Genomic DNA, 18,770 nt, shown 5'->3' with positions numbered 1-18,770 from the left:
GAATCAAGGGCGGTGGGATGCAGCAGAAGAGCTGTTTGTGCAAGTGATGGAGACGAGCAAGAAGAAGCTGGGAGCGGACCATCCAGACACGCTGAGCAGCATGGCCAATCTAGCCTTCACGTGCAAAGCACAAGGCCGGAGTGCAGAGGCTGTTATCTTGATGAGGCAGTGTGTGCGGCAGCGTCAGCGAGTGCTAAAAGCTAGTCACCCTGATCTCAAGTCATCTTTAGCAGCCTTGGAAGAATGGGAGGCAGAGTTGGTAGATGCGCATTTAGAGTGAACGCTTAAGAACATGCTGTTAAGGGCAGATAAGAATCATAGCTTGTACAGTAACTGCACGTGTATTGCGAGTGCAAGCTAGCTTGCTTGGAGCTAGTGGATCTTGGTATTCTATGATTGGTTGAGACCAGCAAGGATCACCCTGAGCTGACATGGGTGCTACAGAATTCCGCTTGCGCAAAGGGTGAGGGCGGTTTTGCAAGGTACTGTATGTGGGAGCTAGTTTACAGTTTCTTTCAGCGTTCAACAAAGCCTACACATTCTGGCCACGGTAATGGCCTCTAAAAGAAGAGGAAAAGCTATTAGCTTTATTGACAACTTGGTTCAGCGGTCAAGGCCGCGTGTGACTCTGCAGTCTCCGCCCCCTTCCTATTCCACAGACTCGTCTCAATCTCAAAGGCAACTTCATGAACATGTAGCACTGCCACCAATTGACCACGTTGGTGTGCTCAGAAAATTGGATGAACAATTCCGCGTGGAGATTCGCGATACTAACGTAGTACTGGGCCCAATTCTTGCCGCTGTCATCACAGGTGCGCACGACGAGGAATGCCGGATTTTTAATCTCACCGACGCAGCAATGAAACTAAGTCGGAGCATACACCAGGCGAATCACCCGCCAGCATTCGAATCTGCCATACGTTCCGCTCTCAACGATGTCCTTGTGGCGATCAGGGCCCTTGTAGAGCTTGGTAACCCCCAATTAGCTATCTATCACGAGCGCAGGATGGCTGCAATGATTGGAACTCATATATTTGTTACCGGGACTCTAGGAGCAGATGGTATTCTGTCGACGTTTTGGCAGGAGAATCGCGAGTACGTACTTGCCCTGGGATGCCATCATTTATTGTGTATAGCTGAGGCGGATCTAAACGCTGGGAGGTGCATTGTGAGTCAATCAGAGATCTTGTAGGATGTGTGTAACAATTCAAGCTTCTTATCTACGAATTCTCACAGTGATCCCGGATAATGTCGTTCCATACGTGCCAGCGTATTCCTCTGAGCAAATGGAACTCCTCCTGCGCCATTAGTCTCACTTCTGTGTCACTCAGATATGTAGTAGACGGGTCGCGGTTGATGGTAACTTCGTCAATCGGCGCTTGGAGGTCGCACGAGATGTCCCTGTGACAATTAAAAATTGCCAGTGCCTCTTCAATGAAGGCAATTGTTCGCTCTGTCATTCTACTCTTTCTGGAAGACAAATGCTGTGTAGCGAGGCGGTGAATGGATCTTGCCAGTGGAGACGGAAAAGAAAGCCTCCCCAGCCCGTCGCAAAGTCTTCGAAAATCCTTAGCTTGGAACCTATCCCAAAGGCGCCAGGGATTCTCAGCATATGTATCATCGTCACTGATTAGAGTCACTGACGCACTATCAGCAGCGTGACCCTATTGTTATTAATTCGGGGTGAGCGTCACATTCGGTTTTTGCGCAAGTATAGAGATTGTATTCGCCCAATTCTAGCTATAGACTGCACTTAAGCTCAAGTTTTGATATCTTCTGGTGGCCACGCAGACAAGTATTCGACTCCTTTTAAAATGGAATATGTGTGCTATCGCGGCGTCTAAATCCAACGATGAGCTTAGTTATGTCCCTTACGAAGATTTACATACCTCGTTACTTATTAGTAAAGCGTAATACTTAACATGTGCCCCAAAGTCCACGTCAAAGGGATCAGGAGTATGTCTCTTGGGCGACAATAACAGTAAGAAAACAACTTCGGAAGCGCATAAGTGTAAAGACAATGTTGTTCCAGAGTTGGCTTGCTTGGATGGGAACAGCTTTCCTGTATTTTGAATTCACCCCAACGTCCTTTTCGAAGGATCTAGAACACAGATCATGATTGTTCCATAGAACCAAACGTCCAAGGCCTAGAATCATGGAAAGAGCTGTATCAGTCTAGAAAGTACCACTACATCCATCTCCACTTCCTGCTTCAAGTGAAATAAGCTAATGCAAGGCTTACCACATGCTAGCTTACATCCCTAGTCGTATTAATCTTGAAAGGCATTAAGTACATACACAATGAAAACTACGCTGCGAGAATGCACCTTTCCATTGCTCCAACACAATTTGAGCAGCTCTGTCGTCCAACAGAATCGCACTTTATCTTCCTACCATCGAAAACATGCCGTCGTTGCCCTGCGATGCCTCTACAGCTGGAGGTACACGTATGGATCGTCAGCGGATGCCGTTGAGGGCGTGTAGTCGATAGAGTGACTGAGTGGGACATCTTCGACGTATCTTTCAATCGTGGCGATTCCTTTCCAGTACTCGTCTGCATAGACAGTTATCCCATTGAACTTCTCACCCGAAGTCTCGATCACTAGAGTATAGGTGTCCTCTGTAGTATCAAACGTTCTTAGTTTACCCTTCATTTTCACTGCCTTTCCGTATAGAGTCTCCCTCTCCTTTCGAACCTGAATCATCTGATCTAGGTATTTCCCCAGCAGTACTCGCACATACCAAAAAGCTTGATTGTCGAAGCGCGGCTCGGGTAGTGCCTGCTGTAATCTCTCAATAAAAGAGGAGAACAGTTCGAAATGTACTGTAATGTTGTATCTCATTTCGCTCATGATCTGAGCCAGTTTAGGAATGTCTGTTTGATCGTGCGGAGCTCTTCTATGCTTGTCGAGAATGGAGATAGGGCCCTCTGCGATTCCCTTTAGTTGTCCCTCTTCGAAATTGATCAAGGAACCCTCAGTAGGTTGGCCGAAGGTTTGTAGAGTTAGCTGGTCGACTGGGTCTAGGCCAGCGTTGAAGGCATCATAGAAAGCGTATCCAAGCCTGTGTCGTCCCAAGTTTGATGGCTGGATATCATCTTCAGGTGAGATTGGATGTGTATAGGCGTAAGATGAGTCAATGGGCGGTAAGGAGTTGTAGGGTGTATTCGTGTAGAGGTAGTGCACGCTGGACGACGAAGGAGCCACTTGGCCAGAGTCCTGTGCCCTGAGAGTTTGTTGGTCGGAGCGGGACTTAGGTGGCACTGGTAGAGGCCCTACTGGCGGCTGCGCAGCCTTCTGCGCAGCCTCGGCGTCTTCGAGCCTCTTCTTTATGTTCTTGGCGTCTTCGAGCCTCCTCCTCATTTTCTCACGGTAAGTACCTATTAAGTCAGATATGAATTTGATACTGAGAATCGGAGTCTTACGTTGACTCAACCGGTTCTGCACCCTTTTTCGCGCTCTCCTGTCGTTGATCTGGGTCCAATCTTCATTGCTTTCTGCTCGAGTGGAGGAAGCATCCAATGTTCGTGAGTGATTTCTCGCATTATTTTGCATTGTAGTTTTCGTTGACGGAGGAGATGAGACGAAGCAAGAGCCTGCCGCCGAGGGTTCAAGAATGGTGCGCGGGCTTGGATCGTGTGAGCGGCATTGGCACTATTAAGGGTCGGAATTCAACATTTCACGGCGCGACCAGGGGCATGGATCTTTTTGGCTTGTTTCCGCGGTACTGCAAAGCTGCTCCGCATGGGCCTCCCACAGACTCATCAGCATCGTTGCCTCAGATAGATCACGGTAGGGTTGCTGGTCCAACAGTAGCCTTGTGAGCACACGGAACTGGTCCTCCCGCTCTCCCGGCATGAAAGGTGCAGCGCCTATAGGAGCCACCAGAAGGTGCGAGCGTTAGGAACTATTGTTTGGGGGCGAACAGTGAGCGGCACATCAACCAGCGGGGTAGGAAGGTCAAAGCCTGTGTCCTTGCCTGAATGTTGGTGCCGTCACATTCCCCTCGTTTGCAAGCGGCCACATCAGATTAACTGTGCCGCAAAATGCATCGGCATACCCATATGCATGCATAGATCCGCTTGGGGTGCTGTGGACCGTGGGATTTGCCACTTAATTTCTATGGCTGCGATCGCTCCGGGATGACCTTGCAGATAGCGAGAAGCAGTCAAAGCGCCTATGCAGGAGGAGAGCAAGATTCCTTCTAAAGAAGCTGCTCGCTGCCTGTATACTTCTGCGATTTGATCTGTCCCCCGAGTCTCGCCAATCTATCGATTTGCACGCAGCAGTGACCTCACTACCATCGCAGCAATGTGTATGTATGCATATGATAGGTATTCGATTCATCATTGCTAACGATGGAAGATTCACCGCAAGCACCGCAAGCACCGCAAGCACTTAGCGTAGTTACTTTGTCAGTAACAGTCATGATACCGATTGCTGTTATGCAGAAGTCACTGCGTAGCTTAGGGTTCTTGCTTTTCACTATCGTATGTTGGGTTGTGGTTGCATCACGGAACGAATTTCCTGATGTTGTGTCTCACCTACTGCTGCTTATCGTACTGGGCGCTGGTAATATCTGGTATCATGGAAGGAAGAATTCTCAGAACGGCCGGTAATCATACGACCGCGGTGTGTTCGGTCATGACAGTACGCGACAATCGCAAACAGAGATGTCTCGGTAGTCTCAACCAAGCAGTGCCAGTCATTTGAACTAGCGAAATAGTTGCGTGACTGAACCATCATCGTCAGAATCTTGTACTTGCACTTTTATCTCAACGTCCGGCTCACCAAACGTTAAGTCGGCAAGATCCGGCAGTATGACGCATAATGTCGGGCTAGAATCGCTTCCATTGTTGCCATGAATCTCAAGGTCGTTCAGCCCTAGCCGACGTGCCGTTCCACATATGCAGATAAGGGGACCTTACTGGGCGTCGCCGGACGCCGAGGCGGCTAGGAGAAGGTGAGCACCGTCCAACGGCATGCGGGGCGCCCGGTCCATCGAGAGGGTCAGCCGCTCCGGGAACTTGCGAGTAGGGATCAGCCTACGATTCTTCATGGTGAGAGTGCATTTGAACGTGGCAAATCTATGCATGTAGCTTATACACCATGAGGGCCTGTGATCTTGTCAAGCTCTGCGCTGCTCGCAGACATGTCCGTTATATCAACGTAAGCTGGAAATAAACGCTGGGAAAGAATGCAGCCTCCCTAGCTTTCTTCAAAAGGTACCTTTGGGGATAAGACCAAGCTATATGTTCCATTGACAAACCCTTTTACAGGCAATCCAAGTTGCTCTTCGCCGATTTGGATACTGACATGAGTCGGCCCAACAGCAAACTGAAATAAAGTGCCCTGTGCCTTTACTCCGGACCCTCCACGAATCTCCGCCCTTTCGTACTGGTAGGCACAGCCTTGTGCAACAAGTGCCTGTAACTTCATATACCTCTTACTATCCTCCAACGCCTTCTCGATGATCGGGTTAACTCCTCCCGACCGAATAAAACCATCTGCCTTGTGAAACACTTGGAAGCAAGACAGCGTTTCTTCAACAGGACGGGATCCCAGTAACTGGTTTATATGGGGCGGTATTCGTATGAGTCCATTGGGATTTATCGTGAGTTTATCTTGTTGGACATCGAAGGGTTGCTTCGGAGCAATGGAAATGTTCGGCGTTGCCGCAGTGGGGACGGCTGTTGGTCGTGCCGGCGGGACCCCAAGCAATTTTGTGCTACTAGGTTGCATACTGTCCGAATCCATGGAGTCTGAACATTCAGCATAGTCTGAAGTCTTCGATAGTCCAACTTACCTGTCAGTTACGTTGATCTTGTGTCATCAAAGTCGACTCGTGAGTCTTCCCAGTCAAATCCAAACTGCCCCCAAGGCTCATCTCAGGTTCCAGGTGCAATGGACTCTTGACCTGCGGGCGAGCACGGAACGCATAACAGCTTAATCGCTCCGCTCCTCCTTGAGCCTTGGCCCAATATATTGATGTACCCGAACCCTATCCCTGAATGGAATTATTACCTTCTGTAAGCGTTAAAAGATGTCAAAACTACCATCCTCCCTTCAAGCATATGTAAGCGTCCTGCGCACTTCCACCACGCGGGTAGTTCGATATTTCCACGTTACGCATGGGATGGCCGTTAAGGCAAGCATTGTGGGAAATATGAAAGCTTCGATACGAGACTTTCTTGACCTGTCAGGGACAAAGATCGTGCGTTGTTACCACTTTAGACGCATACCGACCATCACTACTTAGCAGGCGATCGAGAGATGCTATTCTCAGTGGAAGTTACTCTGCTTTCCTACCCTGAGCCTTTGTTCACGTGCGTAATCGCTTTGATGATTGCTCATTTGGAGGGGCCAGCAATCAGATGGCAGAAACTCCGGATGGGTCCAGGCTTAATTATACTCTATCGATGACTCGATAATGGGTTGATGTGACGTCAGCCGCACGGTTGCAATACATGAACTGCCGAACTAACCCTATTCCTCAGGGCAAACGCTTGATGCCCAGACGATGCGGACCGGACCAGACCGTGTGCACGCAATAATACATGCATAAGTGAGCTAGATCAGAGCTTTTGTACTGCATACAAGAAAGTTAGATGCATACAGGCACAGCACGGCACGGTACGATTTACGGGTTTGGGGTCAGCTGAGCCTAGACGTCACTCAAAAAACCCGCCAAACAAGATGAGAACGTGGAAGGAGCGTCCCGTTAATCAGCTAGAATGTCATCAACCACTTGATACGCAGACTTCCATTTTCAGCTCAGATAAACGAATTCTCGTGGAGAAGCACTGGGCTTGTTCAGTGGCATTCCGTGGGAAGCAAATCTGTATGCATGAAGGCACCAGCATTCCTTAGAGGTTTGAGCGCCGCTACATAATGAAGATACAGATGACATCGGCCAATATGCGAGGGGTAAAGGGTTACGTATCGGTCCAAAGCTTTCTTGCACTATCAAACTCGGCTATTAAAAAAGACAGCCTGTCCTGGCTTTAGCACATCTTGAGCAGGACTGGGCTTTAGCTTCCCAATCACATTTTGCCTTCAAGCGTCTGCATCGAATGCATGCTGATGTTCGCCGAGAGTGTGGCTTGCCGTCAATGCGGAAAGTGGAAAAGCCATATCCGTCCGGAGTCTGCGAATAATCCTCAACTGTGAAAGGCAGCTCACATGTAGCTTCGGGAATAGCGTCCTCGTATGGATTTATTGTGAAAGAAGTTGACACAAGGCGTGTAGAGATGTCACTTGCAGTGCCAGTGGTGTCATCCAGACTGTATGGTGGAGCCATTTCGTAGTGGTGTTCAATGGAGGTGATTCTTTCCCGGTACTCTTGTGGGCAAACCTCTATACCCATTTGACCTTCATTCTGGATCTCGACTACCAGAATGTAGTTGTCTCTGCTACGACCGTACGTTATTAGCTTACCCGTTACTTTCATCGCCTTTCCGTATAGAGTTCCTTCTTTCTTTCGGATATCGATCGTCGAGTCCAGGTATCTCGTCAGCACATCTTCTATGTTCTGGTCATCGAAGCTCGGCGTGGGTGCTGCCTCCTGTAACTGCGCAATCCAAGTGGAGAAAAGGTTGAAATGTGCTGGGATTTGATATCGAAGCTCGCTCAGAATTCTAGCAAGAGCGGAGATACTCATAGGGCTTCGGATCGCGCTATGCTTGTCGAGGATGAAGATAGGGTGCTTGTAACTTCTCTTTAGAGGCTGTTTATATCCGAGGATCAGAAAGTAGACTCACAAATTGTTCGTCTCGCGACCACTGGACTTTTTCCATACGCCCGTCACCCAGCGGGGCGACTCTTGATCCTCCCATGGCCTGCTGCAGGCCTTCTTCAAATTGGGTGGTAGGCCATGATCCAACGAACGGAATGGGTGATGGGTAGAAAGACATCAGTAGAACAAGGCGGTGATAGAAGGGCGAAGGAGGTGATGAGCGAGAGCCGTCTTTCTTATTCGCTCGTGGTCAGAAGTAAGCTCGTAATACGGCCAGCAATCTGCAAGGACTATGCGAGGTGAGCCGGAATTCACTAACTACTTGAGGTTGCGCCTGCTATGATGCGTGATTTCGATCGAGCACCTTAGGGGCGGCGGCTTAAGCGCCGCAGTCCAGAAGTCCGAACTCTTTCCAACCATGTCGATCAATCACAGCATAATGACTCCTGCGTTCATTCAATACTTTCTTGCCGCAGGTGTGCTTTGGGGCCAATGCGCCGTTCAGATGCGGGTCATGACGGATGTCTTTCCTGACCAGTGGGCGTTGTCCGCACGTGATCGATAGTGAGGCAAAGCCAAGATAGGCAATGTAGTATGGACCTTGTCATATCATATCGCGGGTAACAGTAAAGGTCGCGTTAGAAGCTTTGTTTAGAAAGGCCGTGGTATCGTACCAAGCATTGAGCACGCAGAGCCCCCCGCACAAGTCTCAATCCTCATTCGCTTCTATCTCAGCATCTCCGCCTTGAGTTTGATCAGACCTCCGTGAAGTTGTTCTGCATTCACATTCACCTTGCAGTCTACACCCACGTACACCAGTAGCAGGATGTACGTCCCTCTTCCTATGTTACGTTCAAATGCCTTTAGAACGCCAACGGCTTCGAAGGCCGCACCGTACTCAGTGTCGATCCCCTGTTGGACATTGATAGTCAAATTCCAGAAAGAGGTAATTCTGAGATTGTGTAGTCTTCTAGGGAAAATACTCTGTGTGTATTGCAGTTCAGATGCTGCGATAGATCCTACCTGCTCAAGTATGGATTCCAGGGTTTTCTTCAGAGTCGGAGCTATATCAGGAACGCTGTGAAGAAGCTGACTCACAGTACTACCAAGGCAAGTGGAATCTTGGATAGGGTTTTTGGGCGGGTCTGCATGACGGGATCGACCGAGCGCACTGATAATCCAGTCACCAAGACGAACTATCCCTTTTCTAAGTTTTTGAATCGTCTAGTTTTCGTTCCACCTCCTGAGTATCTCGAAATCGGCCGAAGCATGTGGCTCCTGGGTGCATTCGAATATGTGAATTTTTCCTGGTGGGTTTCTTTCTACTGGTGATGTTTGCGCGGTTTGCACCACCTCTCCCACTCTTGTTGTTGCGGGAATCGTGAAACCTTCCAGTCTGACACGGGGGAGTGGATCCTATACAGTCCAATTCTGTTTCAAATGTAAGCCCTTGTCATATTCCTTCTGTTGGGGGCCCAAATAGTGGGTGTACTCGTCCAAGTTTATGGTATTGCTCTCCATTAGTTTCATTCTTTGTGATTCTTGATATTGTCTTGACGCTTCTGCATGTTCTCTTTCGGCCTGCTGGTTCCCGAATGAACGAGACGCAGAAGCATCAGATGTTTCTAGCGTGGATTTCAGTTCTTTTTGATGCTGAGTGTTGTCGTTTCGTTGGTATGCTGGTGTCGGGTTCAAGACTTGACCAATTTTCATACAATTTGGTGAAGCCATCTTTGTATCCTTCGAACCTCCCTTCTCAGGAGCCATGCTAACTTTAGCTAAGCGTTCTGGTGATTAGCTATATTCAGGCGAGAATATACATAACGTACCATGTTTTCTCTGCATGTTCCCCACATATGGGACATCCGCCACCTCAAGATTGACAACTGCACCGATGGTGTACCATCTGCAGCAGAGCATGGACGTGATACAGTTGAGGAGGCACAATGAATTATAAAGGGTTATCATCTCGACCCTAAGCGAACTGCATGCTAGATTGGAATTAAGCATTGGCAGGCATAACGCCGGTTTACACAGCCGTCTCGTTCCATTCCATCGGTGCCGCTGACCATTGGTGCATCTCTTCGTAGTCAAAGTCATACTTCCTCCCTGTTCCGGAATCCGCGGTCGGCACATCAAACGCATGAGGGGCGCCCTGCACTTTCTCGAATCGTACGTCCGCCCCAACCCGCTGGAAAAACATGGCCAATTGTTCTGCGTTTTCAAATGGACAATTGACGTCTTCTGTACCATGGACTATTGCCAACCTTAGCGGTTTCCGGGGTGGGTACAGCTGTGGCAAGGATCTCTCCTTGATGAACTCCAGTGCGTCCATTTCTGGCAAGTATCGTACGCCAATGTTGTTCATTCGTTCCCCGAGTCTTTCAAAGATACGAACAGGCTCAACTAGAAGATTCGGGTCGAACACCATATCCTTCCCAACGTCATGATAGTAGTTCGACGCGTCGACCATGTTTGCGAGCTCCAGAATGGAGAAGTACCGGGTGAGCACTTCTAACAAGGGCACCGGTTTCAACTCATCTCTGTCCTTGCAGTAGGTCCAGGTAGCATTCACTGCCAGGACTCCCATACCTAGTGGAGGAGTTCTTCCTCGTCCTGGACGATGCCCTGGTCGGATCCTGCTCGCATCATCAAGCCAGTTCAAGCCGCTGTCGGTTGCCTGTTTGGCACTGATGTTGACTCCACGATAGGGTCCCAGTTTCCTTCTGTAAAGTCCCGCCATTGGACACCACAACTCACCAGACCGAATGTTGACGCCGGGATGAGACAGTAACGTGATTACCGACCAGAGAGCCCCTGCACTGTCTGAAATAGCAAAGAACTGATCTTGCAGCGTCGCCTTCATGGTTGGGAACAACTTTTTAATCTCTGCTTCGACCTTTGGAAAGTTTGGAGCCTCAAAACAAGTTGCGAATTCGTTACAACCCTCTAGCATTCCGCTAAAGTCGTCCTCGGGGGCAAGTCTAGGGTACATGGTGAATATGAACATCCCAGGTCGATGGAGGTGCTTTTGGTGCGGCCTTTCCCAAGGGGGAAACGGTACTTTATTGCAGCACTGCCCGTGTTAGATTGACGATCGAAAGAAGCCAGCTATAGGAACGTACCAGCCCTCCACCGATTTGCCTCATTATGACAGGGCAACGGCCGGTAAATCTGCCGTTAATAGCCTCTATGTCTCCCAAAACGTGCATCCGGGTTCCGTTGACAGTAACTTCGAATGACTGGAAGTTTTCGTAGAGAAGCTCCTGCTCCTGTGTCGCTATAAGTTCCGGCATTCCTGGGTGATTCAAGTCGTTGAGACAAGAGAGTCCGTTGGCGTCACTGTCGCTATAACTTGTTTTTCCAGTAGCAAGTTCATTTTTGATGTTCAGTTGTATGCAGAGTCTCCCATGGTCGCTTTGAGACATCTCACAGTGTTTGATATTCCAGCCCCGACCTGAGGTTTCATTTGTGAGATTGAGAATCGTGATGCAGTGCAGATTCGGATGGATACCAGTGACACAATCGGCATACCTAACACAAATATTGCCATCCTGGAGTGGATAAGACCCTAGATACTTGAATTGGTCCGGAATTTTGAAACCTGGGTAAGGCATATCGGAGGGCAAAACGATTGTACGCGATGTGACAGTAGCTAGAAACCAGGAAACGCCTGGGACTTTCCGCGCTTTATGCAAATCTACTAAAAGCAGGACCCCTCATGCAAATGCGATATTGGACGCCACCCGCATATTTCACCCTACCGATCTGCCGGACTAGCCGTTGATAACGCTAGCGTTATGCTGACACGATGCTTTAGCTGCATGCCCGAGACTCTACCACTTTCCTGTTGCGTACATTCACTTTCACGACGAGTTGCAATTGGTGGGCACAAGGACAACTTGGGCATTTTCTAACGGAATCTTTTCTTCTTCCACCATGCACATTCCTTGAGATTTGCAATGGGCGCCATCGCCACTGTGCTGTCGTCGCCAGTGTCGTCGATGTGGTCGATTTTGCCATCATATTTGAATGCTGTAAGCAGAAATAGGCCCACAAGCCTCAGTGAATTTTCTTCTAGATTTCGAAACGATATGTTCGATACTGGGTTCTTCTTCCGGCACACCAGCAACGCGTCTGATCATGCTTAGCGCTTTTTTTTCTCATGCTGAAATACCAAAACTTACAGTTTTTTTCCACTAGATGACATACTGCATCGACAAACTCGACTAAAGCAGGACGTTGAGGATCACTGATGACCTTTTCTCGCGGGTCACCTACGTGGTGAAAGAACATTCGCATCACCATTGTCACAAACCACTCTGTATCCTCGCACCCGGAGTCTGCCAGAACGGTCGAGGCCTTTCGCCCCATAATCTTCACATTTGTCTCCAGGTAGGTTACCTGCTGTTCTTCAGTCACCATACTCAGGCCTATCACACATATGAATGCCGCGAGCAGATCGTCGCAGCCTTTGGGCGATACGATGGTCTGCATCAGTCGTAATGTTGTCGTTTCTACGATGGTTTTCTGGAGGACATGGAAGGGATGTTTGATCTGGTGACTGATCAGGCGAGCGGCTCCAAATCCTTTGGTTCTTGGAATGCTTGACATTCCAGAGACGTGGTCGAGAGTGATTGCTCGTCCCATGATATAGGTTACGGTTATAAGGCGGAGAGTGTCGTTAATGAGTCGGTGTGGCACTGGGACATCTTTCATAAGCTGAAACAACTCTCCTAAAAAGATCCCCGTTTTGTCATTATTGAAGCATCTCTTTCTGAACACCGCGGTATGGCCATGGAGGATTTCGCTGATGAATTTGTCGCAGCGCCACATGTAGCTGGGATCGATAAACTTCATCCCTAATGGAAGAGACTCTGCACTGACGATTTCCGATGAATGATAGTGAGTATGCTTCAGTAGCTCCTTGTCCCGAGCCGAGAACCAGTGGACGTCGACTGGAAACGAAGGCAGTTTAGGGCCGCAGCTTAGCCAAGCGGTGGCCTCCACATCTGTCCATTCCTCGATATGTAGTCCCGCGAACCGTTTAAGCTCGGGCTCGCTGTGCATATCATCGAAGAACGTAGGAGCGAAGTAATGCGAGGCATGGTTGAGGTACAGATTGCGGGTTCCAAGTGTTTTGATTGCAGGGACGCATTGCTCGATGAGCTTCGGGTACTATTGCTTGTCAGCAATAACTGAGCTTTCGGCATGCGTTCCATACCTGTGTGCGTGTTTGATGCCCAAGGTTCACAGCGGTTTGAGAATCCACTTCGTCCACGTAGTTCTCATCCAATTGCGTCGCTTCTGTGACTCGCATCGTGGTCGATTCCTTGAGGGATAAGTAGGTTGGTTGGAGGGTCGAGGGAAATTGCCATCCATATATCCTAGCCGCTCCGCATAACGCAGCCTGATGGATGTAAATGTATCTGGAGACGCAAGTGGCTTGGAGTAATAACACGACGCACCCTCGCATCTAATGGCTTGGCTTTGATGGGTAGACACATGATCAGTAACTCGATTCTCGGCTCAAACTGTAGTGGAGACTATTGAATCGATGAGGCAAATTGAAGAGCATTTGCAATTACAGTTTATAGACATCAAAATCAATGTATATGCTATGAAATCGATCCTGTGCGTGAAGGCAGTATACAAAAGAGATCCACCTTTACGCGGTGCTGCTAAAGGTCTTTGTTGTGGTAGCTTGCAAGGAGCGTGGAATAGCTTTTTAATCAAAGCTAGGGGCCGCGAGATGTTGGGGGCGTAGGCGGCATCCCACACGTTGCGGCTACGGTTATAGTCGCTGTAAGAAGATGGTCAACTCTATTTGCATGCTCATACGTCCCAAGGCCAGTCATCGTGTGTGCTTTGAGTCTTTCTCTCGGGAACGGTGGTACTAGTTTCGATGACGCGTTCTAACCTGTCGCGCGTGTTGGTTGCTGTGGACGATATCAAGCTGCTTCACTTACCCTATCAATTCCGGGTCGGTCTTCTTAACGCACCGAAAGATACGACGAGATAAGGCTAATAGAAGAATTACGAAAAATTGCGAGACACATTCACTCTGTCGATGTGAGCTCAGTAGCTTCAGAGCTTGATAACATACCAAGAGGGCCCAATATTCATCGCTGATCTTGATGAAACCGACAGAAGAGCCTATAGCAGCTCCGTAGCAAAGTGCGAATGCTAGATAGCACCGACAAAATTTCGGTGACACCTTCCAAGCAGCCAACAAGCAACCTATCGCAACAATCGAATGTAATACAGCGCTGGCCGACTGAAAGATTGCTTTTCTGACGATTGGTTCAGAGAACTGTTTAGCAAAGATAATAACGCCTCCGACCTGTTGTGATAGACCGGCGATATAGAGGATCAACGCAGTGATCCGAAGCCATTTCTTAGATAGCGTCTTCGCCGGTTCCCATAATTTCAAGAAGAATAGAGTCTAACCTTCTGTTAGTTCATCTCTTTTGTGGCCGGCTCTCTCACCTCGAGTATAGTTCCGTTGAGCCTAGTCCAACTTAGCAGGACCAGTGAGGCTAGTTGCGGCGCCTGCTCCTCCACGAACAAAGGAATGAACGCAATGTAGGGCAGGACAAGGAGAATAATAGAGACGACCGAGCGAGCCAGTACCATCCCTTTCGTCTGTCCCCAGTCTTGCCGGAATAGAATCAAGCAAATCATGGCAACAACAACAACATGGCCGCCGATGGCAAAGTGATCCATGGTGCAGGAAATGGAATGAGGCTGATAGCCACACCATGCAGGAGGAATGCAACCGGTGAAGAAAGGCAGTCAGCGTAGAATGCAAACAAGGCCGAGGTCGTTTGCCTGGTTGGGAGCGTGCATATATATCGATGGGGGAGCACGACTGCAGGTTCTAATGGCAGGCCCAGTTCCCATCTCGCATGGCACTGTCGATCGTCTGCAAAGGAAGGCACATAGGGATCCCTGTGGGATACGCGAAGGGCGTGTGCAGGGTGGGAAGGCTAGTTGGATTTGGGGCGCTAATTTGGAGCGCTCCATTTTAGCGCTATGAATAAGTCCTAGCGTCGATTCTGTTGATATTAACGGCTCCGTTCCTAAATCTTCGCACCTCAAGGGCGAAATGATTGAGTTATCTGCGAGGATCGAATCAGCTCTGGCTAATCCAGACAAGGAATCACAACTACAATATGTATGTTCACCAGACTGAGATAGTGTCTCTCATTCATGCCAGTTCCCAGCTCGTCGCCGAAGTACGCAGAGTGCTTGCTTCTGTCCGAAAAGCTACAAAATCTTCTGCAGCATTTGCGAACCAAATTGAATTTACTATTAGTGAGAAACGGGATGCAAAGTCCAGAGTGCTATCACGAATTCGAGACTACAGTCCTCAGGAACATGAAGACGTTGTACAGTTGCTGAAGCAGGTCGAGCGTGGTACAGTAGCATTCTGGAATCCCCAAGGTCAACGAAGCTTTTCTAGCGAACAAAAGCATGTATTGATAGAGAAGCCCTGGAGCGTCGCTGCCATCGCTTGTGTTGTTCTCGAAGAGATGGCAATACATCACCATATCCTTCGCAGATTTGCCCGTTTAGCAGTCTACATACTGAACAGCCAAGGTCGCACAGCAGCTTCAATCGCCCGTGTTTTGCAGAGGAGCGGATTTGATACGACAGAAAGCACAGTTGAGAATTTCATCTCCGCCGGCAGTAGGTACAACAACCTTGCGAAGAAACTTGGTGGAGTTGAGTTCCTTTTCTTTCTGCCCACGACCGTCCCAGCGTCCGAGTAAGTCCAAATTCCACCGTTTGGAAATGTATTCATGGATATAGTTGGGAGCTCAAAATATCCAAGGATGGGGTCGAAGCATTGCAGCAACCACTGTCGGCCAAACTATCGGAAGTGTCTAAACCGTTTCGCCAACTTGCTGAGAATTTACTGACTTCTGTGACGGGTAAGTTGGGACATTTTCTCATGAACAAGCCATCTAACCGCGTCGTAGATCCGAAGGCTGTGCCCCAAATATTCACCTGGCTAGAGGACACTGTTGGGCGGTCAGCGAAAAGACCAAGACATTGGGGCCTTCCAAAGACTATCACGACGAATTGTGAATCTGTCCCAATAGCGCGACAAAGGGGGGCAGATACACACTGGCCTGAGAATTGGCCCCAGTCAGACCTGAACGAACGTCACTTTTCATCCGATCAACCGTCGAGCAGCTCGGATTCATTGATGCCTGTGGATGGCCCTCCGTTCAACGTTATGGCGGCGCATCTTACTGAAGGAGTAGGTGATGGGCAAAATGGTATGCTACCAAGCCATATTTTCCGAATCAATGTTAATGGAAGGTAGGAAGATCTACAGGACACGCCCCTTCAGATTGTAGCTCTGACAGAAGAACATCGTTGGAGGAAATTTCGATACATCCTGACAAGAGCCTTGAAGACGACAACCTGGGTTGTCAAGGGAGCCAAGGCAGGGACGAGGGAACGGATATTTTAGGGTGGTTGAGCTTATTTGGAAACGTGAATGAGCTTCATCCGACGGACACCGTCCGTGATGTGTTATCTAGCTGGTCCGAATAAAGAATCGGCGAATGTTATGTGCGATATGCAGAATTATCTACCTTGGGTTCGCTTTTGTAATTACTTCTTGCGAAACTCTCAAAATCCACGCGGTTATGACGATATTGACCAGAACTCAAAGTTTATTGAGGCGCTTATACGTCAGCGGGTGTTGCTATCTGCTTCCTTCATTCGCTTTCCGACGTTCTGTGTTGTATTGGAGGCACTTGCCGTGGTGCAAGAGGAAACATTAGCAATTGAAAATCCACGTTGTGCAGCTCGAAGCAGACTACCTGTGTGGAATCAAGCGGGCGGATCAAAGCCAAACTTGAGAGTGGCTTCGTTTCTGTGACAGATTCGTCTTGAAACAAAGGCCAACTTCTCAGCCTCGCTTCCGCCAGGTCTTCAGGATCTCCCACCGCTTTGATAATAACCGTGTGGTTTTCTTTGACCTTGATAACACCTGAGGTCATGCGGAAGAATTGCGGAAGGACCGTAGGCTTTTGAATGTCGGCCCAATCGATTGCAGCTTCAATAGCAGATCTCTAGAGTCCGCAGATCAGCAACGTGTAATGGCACAAAGATATGCCTAAACATACTATGGAGTGTATCTCTGTGACCATATCCGCACACTGCTCGGGCATGTCGTATATGTACAATGTCGTGTCCTCCTTTACAGGAACACGCTTCCTGCCGCGCAGGTCTATTGAGGTCGCAAGTTGATCGAGACGGGGAGTTGACTCCAAAAGGACATGAGTAGGTATCATCTTAGATGGCGACATGTATGGTGATGAATCACGGGTTGATGGCAGATGGAAGAGAAGGCTCGGTTCATGTAGTTCGTTTCTGCTTACATAAGAAGACACGCTCTTATTGGACGAAACTGTTCATGGTCCCTCATTGACTTTATGCCTGGTCAAAGATATCCACCCCTGAACGCCTCCTCTCTTCCGTAGTGCCGACAGGCAGATGGTCAACGATTGAGGTTGGCTCAACCCTGCTATTTCCCTGGATTTGGCCGTTTCGTTCTCCATTGACTGTTGTATCGTTCGGAGGATAAGATGCATTTGGAGTACCTGGTGGCGGTGCCGGCGTATGAGGCACGTCTAAGAAGAGGTCAGCGGGCGCTACTTCTGGTAATGTCATTTCTTATCACTTTGAACTTGGCTGCTTCCACCGCGCGCATTCTGTCCATTTGTAGTGGCAACTTGCTGCTGCGTGGACTGCGACCGATCATCCGAATTGGTCATGTTGACCAAGCCTCGTGAACAGTATGTGTTACTAAATAATATCTATATCGATATCAGTGTACTGTCTAAGACGGCAATGATCACAAACCTTTGTAGCTGTTGTTACGGTCGCTGATGAGACCGTCAGATGGAAGATTAGTTGGACGATTGTGAGGTTTTATATGGAATCAATATCCCGCAGCCTACATGCGGCACTGCTTCCCCATGTGCCATCAACATCAGTATAAGCATTCACGCAATGTGGCGTTGCTGGTCCGATCACCGACCCCTCTTTCGTCGATATGTACGCAGTTAGTATTCACAACATACGGGCTTGCGGCGTTACCCATCAGAATATCAAACCCCCTTACATTGACGATGCAGCACCCACGCATGGGTATCTATTGTCGCTTAAGGCTTGCAGGATGCCGCATCGTGTCGCTATGGCTGCACCCCTGACCCTGATAGCGCTGATGGTTCGAGCCTGGTGGAAGTTAGATCAAGCCGGGCCATGCCTTGCCCCAAGAATTGGGGAAATGACATGCTGTTTCATTCGGTCAAAATTCATTCGTTCTTAGTTACCATTGTCTGTAATGCTATGCCTTCTCGCCATCCTGCAAGCCACTGCATTGTTCGATACGGCTTTGGAAACTGTATGGTCCTGCGCTGACTCCAGTGCTCTTGGAGATCCTGAATTCTTCTATAATCGTAACTTCCCCCCGTAGTTTGCGTTCGCTTGCCGCGCTCTCCTTGTTGCTGCCCCTTGCCATCTGTAAGCCCGCTGCATTGTTCGACACGGCTCAGTAGGCGTCACCCACATTTCCATCTAATGCTGGACCAAGTTCGCGGGGTACATAATATATGGCATCGCCGCATTCAAGCAGCCTTAAAAATGATGCCGCGTGGAAGCTAGATCGAGTTGGGCTCGCTTCGTGCATGGGGATCATAGCTAGTTTGCATAATAGTACAGCAGGAATGACAGGCGCGAGCTTCTGTTGACGTTAATGACGACTTGCTCTGATGCAGCGTGAAACTCTTGCTGGCGACGTGTATACAAGTCTAGTGGTATGTTCACGAGCCTCCATGAGCAGCATAGATGAGAAACAGTAATGCCAATTCGCAGTCCTACCATAGCTGTGTATAACCAGATAGCTGCAATTGAAGAAATAGCCCCGGTCAAGTCGCAACTCGAAAAACAACCCCGGTCAAGTCGCAACTCGAAAAACAACCCTGGTCAAGTCGCAACTCGAAAAACAACCC

At 48.9% G+C, this 18,770-nt stretch overlaps 6 protein-coding genes across 6 annotated transcripts; 1 reads left to right on the top strand and 5 right to left on the bottom strand.

The window, feature by feature from the left end:
• Positions 1 to 2,250: 2,250 nt before the first annotated feature.
• CC84DRAFT_1247335 (uncharacterized protein) lies at positions 2,251 to 3,554 on the bottom strand (the record flags this gene model as incomplete). Its single annotated transcript, XM_018184231.1, has 1 exon — positions 2,251 to 3,554. The coding sequence occupies one exon, from the start codon at positions 3,552 to 3,554 to the stop codon at positions 2,430 to 2,432; it is 1,125 nt and encodes a 374-aa protein (XP_018035248.1). The 3' UTR covers positions 2,251 to 2,429.
• A 1,545-nt stretch (positions 3,555 to 5,099) lies between these two features.
• CC84DRAFT_1177026 (uncharacterized protein) lies at positions 5,100 to 5,756 on the bottom strand (the record flags this gene model as incomplete). The annotated part of the gene is made up of 2 exons (XM_018180259.1): positions 5,100 to 5,186; positions 5,229 to 5,756. The coding sequence occupies 2 exons, from the start codon at positions 5,754 to 5,756 to the stop codon at positions 5,100 to 5,102; spliced, it is 615 nt and encodes a 204-aa protein (XP_018035247.1).
• Positions 5,757 to 9,763: 4,007 nt separating this feature from the next.
• Positions 9,764 to 11,030, bottom strand: CC84DRAFT_1218294 (uncharacterized protein; the record flags this gene model as incomplete). Its single annotated transcript, XM_018182985.1, has 2 exons — positions 9,764 to 10,810; positions 10,860 to 11,030. 2 exons carry the CDS (start codon positions 11,028 to 11,030, stop codon positions 9,764 to 9,766), a joined length of 1,218 nt encoding a protein of 405 aa, XP_018035246.1.
• A 617-nt stretch (positions 11,031 to 11,647) lies between these two features.
• CC84DRAFT_1218293 (uncharacterized protein) lies at positions 11,648 to 13,054 on the bottom strand (the record flags this gene model as incomplete). Its single annotated transcript, XM_018182984.1, has 3 exons — positions 11,648 to 11,871; positions 11,922 to 12,912; positions 12,959 to 13,054. The coding sequence occupies 3 exons, from the start codon at positions 13,052 to 13,054 to the stop codon at positions 11,648 to 11,650; spliced, it is 1,311 nt and encodes a 436-aa protein (XP_018035245.1).
• Positions 13,055 to 15,600: 2,546 nt separating this feature from the next.
• Positions 15,601 to 16,386, top strand: CC84DRAFT_808541 (uncharacterized protein). Its single transcript, XM_018187499.1, has 2 exons — positions 15,601 to 16,022; positions 16,070 to 16,386. The coding sequence occupies exons 1-2, from the start codon at positions 15,692 to 15,694 to the stop codon at positions 16,300 to 16,302; spliced, it is 564 nt and encodes a 187-aa protein (XP_018035244.1). The 5' UTR covers positions 15,601 to 15,691; the 3' UTR covers positions 16,303 to 16,386.
• On the bottom strand, positions 16,302 to 17,082 carry CC84DRAFT_1165247 (uncharacterized protein). The gene is made up of 3 exons (XM_018178673.1): positions 16,881 to 17,082; positions 16,575 to 16,826; positions 16,302 to 16,507 (listed from the first exon to the last, which is right to left on the bottom strand). The coding sequence occupies exons 1-3, from the start codon at positions 17,061 to 17,063 to the stop codon at positions 16,457 to 16,459; spliced, it is 486 nt and encodes a 161-aa protein (XP_018035243.1). The 5' UTR covers positions 17,064 to 17,082; the 3' UTR covers positions 16,302 to 16,456.
• Between the last annotated feature and the right edge of the window lie 1,688 nt (positions 17,083 to 18,770).

The sequence above is a fragment of the Paraphaeosphaeria sporulosa genome (genome assembly GCF_001642045.1).
Source record: "Paraphaeosphaeria sporulosa strain AP3s5-JAC2a unplaced genomic scaffold CC84scaffold_6, whole genome shotgun sequence".
Lineage (NCBI taxonomy): Eukaryota > Fungi > Ascomycota > Dothideomycetes > Pleosporales > Didymosphaeriaceae > Paraphaeosphaeria > Paraphaeosphaeria sporulosa.
This window is presented reverse-complemented; position numbering and strand designations above follow the sequence as displayed.